Below are 10,031 nucleotides of genomic sequence, written 5' to 3' on the forward strand. Positions count from 1 at the left end.
TTTAAAGTTTTATTCTTATTTTATGTGTATGGGTGTTTTACTTACATGTGTGTCTATACCCTACTTACTTGCAATGCCTATGGAAGCTGAGAAGAGCCTCCAATCTCCTGGAACTGGAGTTATGAGCTGCCATGTGGACACTGGCGAATGAATCACTGAGCAGTCAATGCTTACAACCACCAAGCCATCTCTCCAGCTCTTGTACTTTTGTTTCTAAATGTACAGCCATGACTAGTCTCTCAGTAATTGGTCTTTCGGTGCAAACCTCAACATTCTGGAGTTGTTGATTCCCTTATAAACATGTTCCCCTAAGTTATGATTCAAAGAGTAACAGAAAAAATCAATAAAATTAGCTGTTTCAACAAAAATATATCTTTCCGTGTATACAGTAGAGTGTTTTCAGAGGATTTTTTCCATTTGTTGAGGTCTTTCCTGAGAAGTGAGGGCTGTCTGAAGAAGGGTTACTGTAAGCAATCCTATAGTGGCTTGGTGCTTTGCACTCTATGTGACCTGATGCACAGTCCAGGATGTCAGGATGCTTCCATCCACTGGCCAAATTATACCCACACAAAAACATGCAAGTCCATCACCAAATGTGCATAGCAGTGCTCCAGCAAGAACTATTCAGTATTTAACACAGAAAAAGACAGACCATCTAAGTTCTTTTAGATGAGGAAATAAAAGAGTTTATGTTATTGGAATTAGGGATTTATTTACACTTCCGCCTGGAAGTGGCATTAAGTCCCTCAGAAGAAGACAGGAATCTTGAGAACAGTTCTCTGAGACTGATCTAGTTCTGGATATGATTGCTGGCTACATGGGCACCTTTGGTTTGTGGGGGAAAGTCACATTCTATACTTAAAAGAAAGATTTTTAAAATATGTATGTTTTAGTGAAAGGTTTACAACTTAAAAAACATAGTGTTTGAAACACTCTGCTGACAATAACTTCATCACCATCCTCATCAGGACAGGCATGGCTCTCAGAAAGGTATCCTTAAGAGAGTGCCTGCTGCCCTTCTCTTGTGGATGTAAGGGGTAGAGGTGTCATTTGGCTACTTTCTGAAATTCCACCCACAATTCCAACACTTCCCTCTTAGCTGTATGTAGTTCTGAGTACGCTGCACAGGTCTCAGGAGAGGACAGAGGGGTGGAAGACGAAGTTCAGTGTAAACTCTGTGTATGCGGCTGTGAGAGACTCATCAGCCTGTTGATATGAGACTTTGGGGTGATGAAGCAGTTTTTGAGTCACCCAGGTTTTGGTAATTAGCCTCTCATTCATGATACGTAAGGAAGTCTAATGGCCTCTCACCAGTTCACTAAGCTGGACAACAATATAATCACACTCCAGTCTGTCATTGGTCCCTATCTGGGTGATTAGATGCTTGTGTTCATCTTCCAAGGAAGTTCATGTACCTCAGAATATGTATGGGTGAGTGGAAGAGTAGTGCTGGGGCCAAGGGACGAAAGAGAAAAGCCCCATGGAGAACCAGAAGAACAGGTTTTGTTTGATGATATTATAATGTTATAATACCATGTGTATGTATATATATATGGAGAGAGAGAGATGGAGCGAGAGAGAGATGTATAAGTTTAAACTACAGTGTAGTAGTTAGCAACTTGGATACCCAAAAATTGTGGTCTGTATTTGAATTTTTATTTATTATTTTTCTCTTTTCCATAGTTTTATGAAAACAATAAAATAGAGACACTTTCTTAGATAACTTTTCTAATTTGTCAAACTTTCATTTAATAAGATAAAAAAGTGTGTTGCTTTCGTCCTCACAGTAGCTGAGTGTACTTATTTCTACATTTATTTACATTTAGAAACTTCTTTTGGGGATGAAGAAAGGAAATTTTTGGCCTCTTTCTAAAATGAAGATGCCGTTTCTCCACAATAAGTTAGAATATCTTACATTTTAAACTTGGCAAAGAAATAATCCAAGCAGAAATTTCTGGAACAACATAAGCGAGTCTGAAGAAATGCTAGGACTTCCAGGGCTATATGTAACCATGCTCAGCATGTTGAAACCAGTTCAGCACCCTCAGCCACACGTGGGATGTGTGTACCTTTGGATAAAAGTTGTGGCTAACTTGTTTACAGGACTGAATTTCCTGAGCTGTGAAGGGAAAATATATTCTTTGTAAAAACATTGCATCCAGGATTCTGAAAATTTCCGAAAGTAGCTACAAGGAACAACTTAACTCCACGACACAAGGTCTTGCTGTTAGCACTAACACTTAGCACAAAATTGCCCTCACCAAAGTCTGTGGGCAAACCCAGGGCCATTAGTGTATCACAAATAGAGTCTTGGATTTCAAGAGATCTTTGACTTGGGGAAGAATTCTGATTAGAAGTTTCTCTTTAGCATTCATTAGTTCTGTTCTGAGACTGTGTAACAGAGCTCAGGCAACGCTTCCATGAGTAATAGCCATGTAGCCGTGCTACTCAGCAGATGCCCCGGAAAGCGTAATGTCTTTCCTCCAGACACTGTTTTCTGGACTTACTTGAGGATATGTCTGATTCTGGCCTGCTTCCTGAACAAGGAACACGGATAGCTCAGTAATACTTGCTGCTGCCATAGGTAAAAGGATACAAGGATGTGCGTAATTCCCTGCTTGATTTCTTACCTCAGTCATTCATTTTTTATTAATGTTTTACCTCTAAAATGCAATATCTCGATGTTATTTGCACATTTAACCAGCATCAATACTTTGGATTTATTTCACCATACACTTTGCAAAAACAATTCTTTTTAAACTGGGAAGAAGCTGAGCAGTCATTTTCTAGGTTACTTGTAAATACTTATAAACACAGCACCAAACTCAAGCTTCTCTCTTTCTTGAATCTTGACCATCCTGACAATTCCCCCAAACAGAGAAGGTTCTTACTGTTGGATGAATAAACAAATTAAACACAAAGACGAACTGAGGTCCTCAATACAATGATAATGTTAAACTGAACAGCATGGATCTGAAGACCACGTTGCCTAGGCTGTAGGAAGCCAGGGCCTGAGGGAGAACACTATTCGTTGGCTGCCAATCTACTGTACTGATTAATGTCTTAGCACATTCCACTTCCATGCACCAATCAGTCTCTCGGCCACACTGATGCTTGGGCTCTTCTTGACCTAAATAAACATAACCTGAAAATATTAAGGTTTATTTTCTATTATTGAATAGTACTTCGGTATAGAGTGGACTGATTTATTTATACTTTGAAAGCAATCAATTTACTTTTCCTTTCCAAATAAACTTGAGAGAGAGATTTTAGAGTACCTTTCTAGAAGAACATGTTTCTAAGCATCAGAACTCATCAATACATGCCACCTGAGCTGGACGGGAGTCATAAAAAAGAAAGGCACTGAGAACACTGGATGCTTTGGGTTTCGTGTACCTCCTGGTGCATGTTTTTTTTTTTTTTTAAAATTAGCTCTCAACTTAATAATAACCAAACAATATATTAAAATGTATTGCATCATGAGATCACTGTGCCATGGTGGGTCTGTGAATCTAGCCAGTCATTGAAAGTCTAGATTTTAATTCCCATATTTAAAGATGGGAGTTATACCAGGTAGTCTTCTGGCTCTCTGTGATTCATTGATTGATACAGGATGCTTTGTATATAAGAACCGTTCCCATGTGCAGATGTATGGATCACTCCAGTAACTCTTCCTGAAGCTGTATCAGTTGCGGTGTGTGTCCCAGTCATATCCCTTGAACCTTACTTCTCCAGTGGCTCCAGATGACTTCCAATATCTGCAGTCTTATTCTGTGCAGAGGACTCCTTCCAGAGACATGAAAGTACAAGAGAGAGAATTTACTGGTCTCTAGGAGTCTGTCCAAATGGTGAGTACTGGCACATCAGTACACACTCCATCACCTCTCAGAGGAAGGATTCCAAGAAATGTGCACATTACCAACAACCCCTTGGAATTAGGTTATGATTATGTGTCCCATGTTAGCTGCTTGAGTGATTTCTCTTATTGTCTGCTTCTTGTCTCTGTATTGCTTTTCTGAAGGTTCACATATGTCCACCAACTTGGCCTAGAGAGATGGTTCAGTGGTTAAGAACTATGCTCATTCCCAACACTCACCTGGTGTCTTATAATCACCAGTAATTCCAGTTCCTGGGAATCTGATGGTCTTTTCTGATCTCTGGGAACAATATTTGTGCACATGGTGCATATACATACATGTTGGCAAAGCACTCACACACATAAATTAAAATATGTAAATCTAAAAAGCAAAACAGACTGCCTTTAAAAATCTCAAGCTTATAAAAAAGACACTGAAAATCCTAAATTTTCAGAGAGAACTATCTCAGGATGCTAGCTTGTAAGTTTTGTAGATGAAATACACTTATGAAATGCATACTTATAAAATACATACTTATATCACCATTTCTCTATGAATATATCATTAATAATAGGGTATGAACTTGTTGAATATGATAACTCTTTCTTCAAATAGTATATTTGTGCACACATGCTACACATAGAAGATCAAAGCAAGGTCCTTAAAATTAATTTCTTTCTCCCTCAAAAATACATGTAACTTCTACATATCCTCATGACATTTTTTCTGCATAGCTCTAAGTCATTCAAAAACATCATGAACCATTTCAACAAGATCATGTGTCTAACACAATGAATAAAGAATAATGAAAAATAGCTAATTTGAGCACCTGGAGGTCTAGTTGTTTGAATTCTTCCTGGCTTTTCTTGACTCTACAGCTTTTTGCATCCAAGCCTAAATTCTGAGAAAAAGAATAGCAAGAGTCTCTTCATTCCCAAGCTCTGGTTAATAAGTAATAGATAAAACCCCACAATCCATCACTCCAGTCTTCTGCCACTCTCATTTCTTCTCACCTCTAGGAAACTGAATTGACTACAGGGAGTCTTACACAATGTGTCCTTGGCAGACCCAAATCTGTAGCTACTTTTAGAGTGTCCATTGTTTTATTGGAAGTCAGAGTCAGCCCTTTCCTTTTAGGGCAAGTTGAATCGAAACTGGTTCTGGAAAGGTACAACAAATTTTTTTCAGGTTATATTATCTAATCCCAGTTCTATTCAGATTGAGATCAAAATAAGTTCTGAACTAGAAAATTGTGGGGAGCCAACAGAAGGCAGCTATCATCCTTGCAGTCATCTTGAGCCATATACCCTGACAACAGACTTGATTACGTTAGCCTACAACAGCTGAGCACACTCTGATAACATCTTGTTTTAGATACCCAGGATCTTCCCTTGGGTATGGGAGACTTAAAGCTGTGATTTAGAGCCCAGACTTAAGGACGTGACTTAGAGATCAGATTTAGAGACAAGGCCTAAGGGCATGACTTAAAGGTGTGACTTAGAGGCGTGGCTTAGAAGTGAGACATATAAAAGGCGAGAGGCAGACTGAAGAGTTCAGTACAACTTGGAACTAGGAATTAGGTTAGAGAGTAAAACTTGGAGTGCAACTTGGAGTAGGAATTAGGCATTGAGGAAGAAGACACTTGGACTAGAGAACTCGGAAGAAGAATTATTAGACATTAGGCATTTAGCACTTGGAGAAAGAACTTGGAACTTGGAGGCACTAAGGACTAGGAACTCAAGACTAGGGACTTGGAGAGAGGAAGAGAGACTGAAGAATAAATGGGACTGAATCACACGCTGTCTGGTCTCCATCCTCACTCTCTCTCTTGCTGAACCCCAACCCGCAGACTGGAGCAGCTTGGGGCAGTACGGCTCTAACGATTTAGCCCCCAAGGTTTTCGCAGTACGGGTTCAAACATTGACAGAGCTGACCGGGAACATTTTGGCCCCCAAACATAAGGTAGAGCGGCTCTCAACATTTTTGACACCCAAGGTGGGGCATCTCGGGCTGCGACAGAAAATGACTAAACTAATCCTATAAATACATAACTTGATAATACATGTTAAAAGCTATGTAGTTTAAAGCTATTTGTTTTCTTCATTTTGGACTATATTGGAAATAACTTTTAAAGAACCTGAAAAGAAAAAGGACATTTTCAGAATAACAGATACAATTGGAAATCATTGTTTTAGGTGAAATCAGCTGGACTCAAAAAGAAAAATCCCTGATTTTGTGTTATATACAGATACAGATTTAAAAATTATAGGGGCGGACTAGCCCACGCAGGCTCATACCCCTCGCTGGGTCTCGGACCTGCCCTCGCTCACTCTCACCAGCCCGCCATCCCTAAGGGAGGCACCTGTTTCTGGTGGCACAGCTCCTGGTGGCACAGAGCACACGGCCCGGGTGGGGTGGCGCAGAAAGCAGCAGCAGCAGGAGGAAGAGAGGAGCAGGTCCGAGGAGCAGAAGCTTTGCAGCGCACCTGTGGTGAGCATCGCTAGCAAGAGGAGAAGGCAAGGATAGGCCCAGGAGTAATGGCGTCCAAAGTCAAACAAGTCATACTGGATCTCACTGTGGAGAAAGACAAAAAAGACAAAAAAGGTGAGAAGACCTCCAAACCAAGTAAAGAAGAATCCCACCATCTGGAAGAGGTTGAAAACAAAAAGCCTGGGGGAAATGTCAGAAGGAAAGTCAGGCGACTTGTGCCTAACTTTCTATGGGCCATACCTAATAGACATGTTGATCACAATGAAGGGGAAGAGGATGTTGGGAGATTTGTAGGGCAGGGGACGACGGAAGTCAAGAGAAAGAGTAAGGAGCAGCAGATGAGGCCTTACAGGCGTTTCCAAACACCTGAACCTGACAATCATTACGACTTTTGCCTCATACCTTGAAATCTAAAATTTTTTTCTGGGTTCATAAAATGGCTACTGTCTTACAGGCTTGTATCTAGTGGGGTATTTTTTTCTGTAAACCTTTGGTGTTTCCACTTAACGGTTTCTACATAAACATTGTTTAATTGTTGTATTTAATTCTAAACATTCCTATCAGCATGGCAATTTAACCCATTTTAGAAAAAGATTTTTTTTCATAACTTGAAATTAATAAAGCAATTTAAAAGGTATATATATATATATATATATATATATATATATATATATATATATATGGTATGGGCTGGATAGCGGCTCAGCAATTGAAAGCACTGACTGCTTTCCCAGAGGTCCTGAGTTCAAATCTTAGCAACTATCTGTAATGGGATCCTATGCCCTTTTCTGATGTGTCTGAGAACAGGGACAGTGTACTCACATAAAATAAAAACAAAACCTTTAAAATTATAGACCTGTATCTGTGTTGTGTGTGTGTGTGCATGTGCATGTGTGTGCATTCATGTGCATGAGAGTGGGGTAAGAGAGAGAGGGGGAGAGAGAGGAGAGAGAGGAGGTAAGATGGGGGAAGACATCTTAAGAGAGGTGGGATATAACAAAGCAGAATACATGTAATAAGAAGGAAGAAGCAAAGGTTGATATGGAGAAGGAAGAAAGCAGATGAGCCACAAGTCAGGAGAGAGCATAAAGTCAGGCAAAGGAATAAATGAAAACCAAGTATAATAACACACCTGCATTAAGCTATTATGACCAAGCCCATTTCTTTGAATACTAATATAAAAAATAATTTAAAATAATATCTATACCATCTAAAACCACTTATCTGCTTGGTAGAACCTGTGAGCCTCTGTCATCTTTCTTAACTATCAAACCAGCTAACAATGTGAACCCCTCAGAATTCTTGGGAGGTAACAACAGCATTCCAAGAAGGCCCTGAGATGACAGAGGATCCTAAGGGCTCAGAAAATCAGAGTGCAGACAAATGCTGTGTCTGTTGGTTTGTTCTTTTGTTTCTTGATATTGTCTTGTAACTAGAAGCCATGTGAAAGTTACTTTGTCTGTTTAGGGGGAAAGACTAACACTGAAATAATTTTAGAAGCCACCTCCAGTCAACTTTAACTTTTGCCTCTTCATTCATATCCACCCCCATATCAAGGAAACACAATTTCTGAGGTCTTGCCAAATTTGACACAGGAAAAGAAACAGCACAGTTAAGCTGAAGGGGAAAATCTTTGCAGAGGTCCGAGCTCTAAAAGGACAGCTGTTTTATGTTAATTTTATCAGATTTAGCAAAACACACAACCCAATGTATCTCGTCATTCCTTTCTGGAGTTTCAATTGTCTAACTTGGTCCCCAGTGCTTCTGCTTAAATGGAGCATCAAAGCTCATGAGATTATACACATCCTTGTACACCTCTTGTGCTTTATGGGTTTGAGAGGGTGGGGATAGAAATTTCACAAGAAAAGTTTCCCTAGGGTAATTAAGTTTTGGACTTTTAACCTAAAATAAACCAACAATAACAGTGATGCAGTTGCTGTTTTGAAATTAAGAATGTTATCTCATTCAAAATATTCCAAAATGCTAACTGAGTGGAAACAGTCATAAATAGAAACTACTCTCCTGGAACACTCTAGCTTTCCCATTCTCTCTCTCTCTCTCTCTCTCTCTCTCTCTCTCTCTCTCTCTCTCTCCTTATTCTCCCTTTCCCTCTCACTTCCTTAGTGACTATTTCTCTATTTTCTTCTTAATCTGAAATGCCCTCTACTGACATTGTTTAAAGGATCTGCTGGCTTCACCATTACACAGATGGGTGACTACATCCAAACTCCAGAAAAGGAAAGGATATTATAATGGATAAACAATAAAAACATTAAATTTGGAGAAGAATTACTCCAACATTGTAACCAATAACTTTTATAAATACTTCCTTCATTGCTTTGTAGCTCACCATGCAAAAAATAAAACAAAACAAAAAACAAAACAAAAAATAAAAAAACTCAATAATTATTCCCAGTGGTTTTACATGACACCACCAAAGAGTTGACATTTCTCAGTCTCTAAGAACTTGGAAAAGATGGAACAACAGATTTTAATAGAGTTGTATGAAACTTTCACTTAAAAGAAAACTCATACAATACATACTCCGTGTAACAAAGAGTAAACCAACAACCAATATCCAACACTGTGCCATAGACTCAGCAAATAGATGTTTATTTTTATAACAGAACTCAGAAGGTGGGCATCGACCCTTAGTTCAGCAACTCATCAGTCCAGGAATTCTGATGCTTAGTTGCTCCTTTTTTGACTCAAGAAAGAGAAGAGAAGCCACACCTCTCTTCATTGGGAAAATGCAGTCTTTAAGAGAGCTGCACCTGTACTCCACAGAGATCTCATACTTGTAGTTCCAATCAGCCCCTACCTACATCAGGGGAGATTTTGGTGAGGGACACACTTGGCTCTCCGAGTACCTGGAGTGAAGTCAAGCTCTGGGGCTCAGTGGTGCGTTGGCTGACTCATAGTCAGCTCATATATGAACATCAGGAGAGAGGAACATCTGACTCATCTCACCCTTCAACTTGGTTGAGCTCACTGGAGAGTCCCCTGGCCTCTGTTTGGCTGGTGGGAGCTTAGAAGACTACAATGTCTATGTTTGTTTGTGGAACAGTTCTTTGTGACCTGCATCTTAAGAGCAATGAACAATTCTGGCTAATCTTCATCCTTAATGCTTGACATCATGTCCTTGGTGGCTTCCTGTCTCATAGCAAGATGGCATCCCTGAGCTAAGATACTTATGGTCTTTTCTTAACCCAAGGCACATGTGCTATTAACATTCTCCATTAACATCTGTGGTTGTGTGAAGCTTACTTCTCCTTTCCTTTCCTTTCCTTTCCTTTCCTTTCCTTTCCTTTCCTTTCCTTTCCTTTCCTTTCCTCTCCTCTCCTCTCCTCTCCTCTCCTCTCCTCTCCTCTCCTCTCCTCTCCTCTCCTCTCCTCCCCTCCCCTCCCCTCCCCTCCCCTCCCCTCCCCTCCCCTCCCCTTCCCTTTCCTTTTCTCTCCTCTCCTAATGGTGACAGAGTATCTGTGGTTATTAGTTCCTCCAAGAGAACAGGCTATGGAAAGTTTGCAGCTCTTTCCATGAAGTCTATTGCTACACACAAAATATTCTCAAGTACGTGTGAACAGCCATGCAAGCTATGTGCCGGATCCGGCCAGAATAATATCAAGTGAATGGATACAGGCAGACGCAGAAGGCTAGCTTGTCTCAGTGCAACTCATGAGCTGA

The 10,031-nt window shown here is 40.1% G+C and overlaps 1 protein-coding gene across 1 annotated transcript; it reads left to right on the forward strand.

The window, feature by feature from the left end:
• Positions 1–6,308: 6,308 nt before the first annotated feature.
• LOC143438405 (protein BEX4-like) lies at positions 6,309–6,754 on the forward strand. Its single transcript, XM_076923972.1, has one exon. The coding sequence runs from the start codon at positions 6,395–6,397 to the stop codon at positions 6,752–6,754; it is 360 nt and encodes a 119-aa protein (XP_076780087.1). The 5' UTR covers positions 6,309–6,394.
• The last annotated feature ends 3,277 nt before the right edge of the window (positions 6,755–10,031 follow it).

Source organism: Arvicanthis niloticus, chromosome 25, assembly GCF_011762505.2.
Source record: "Arvicanthis niloticus isolate mArvNil1 chromosome 25, mArvNil1.pat.X, whole genome shotgun sequence".
NCBI lineage: Eukaryota > Metazoa > Chordata > Mammalia > Rodentia > Muridae > Arvicanthis > Arvicanthis niloticus.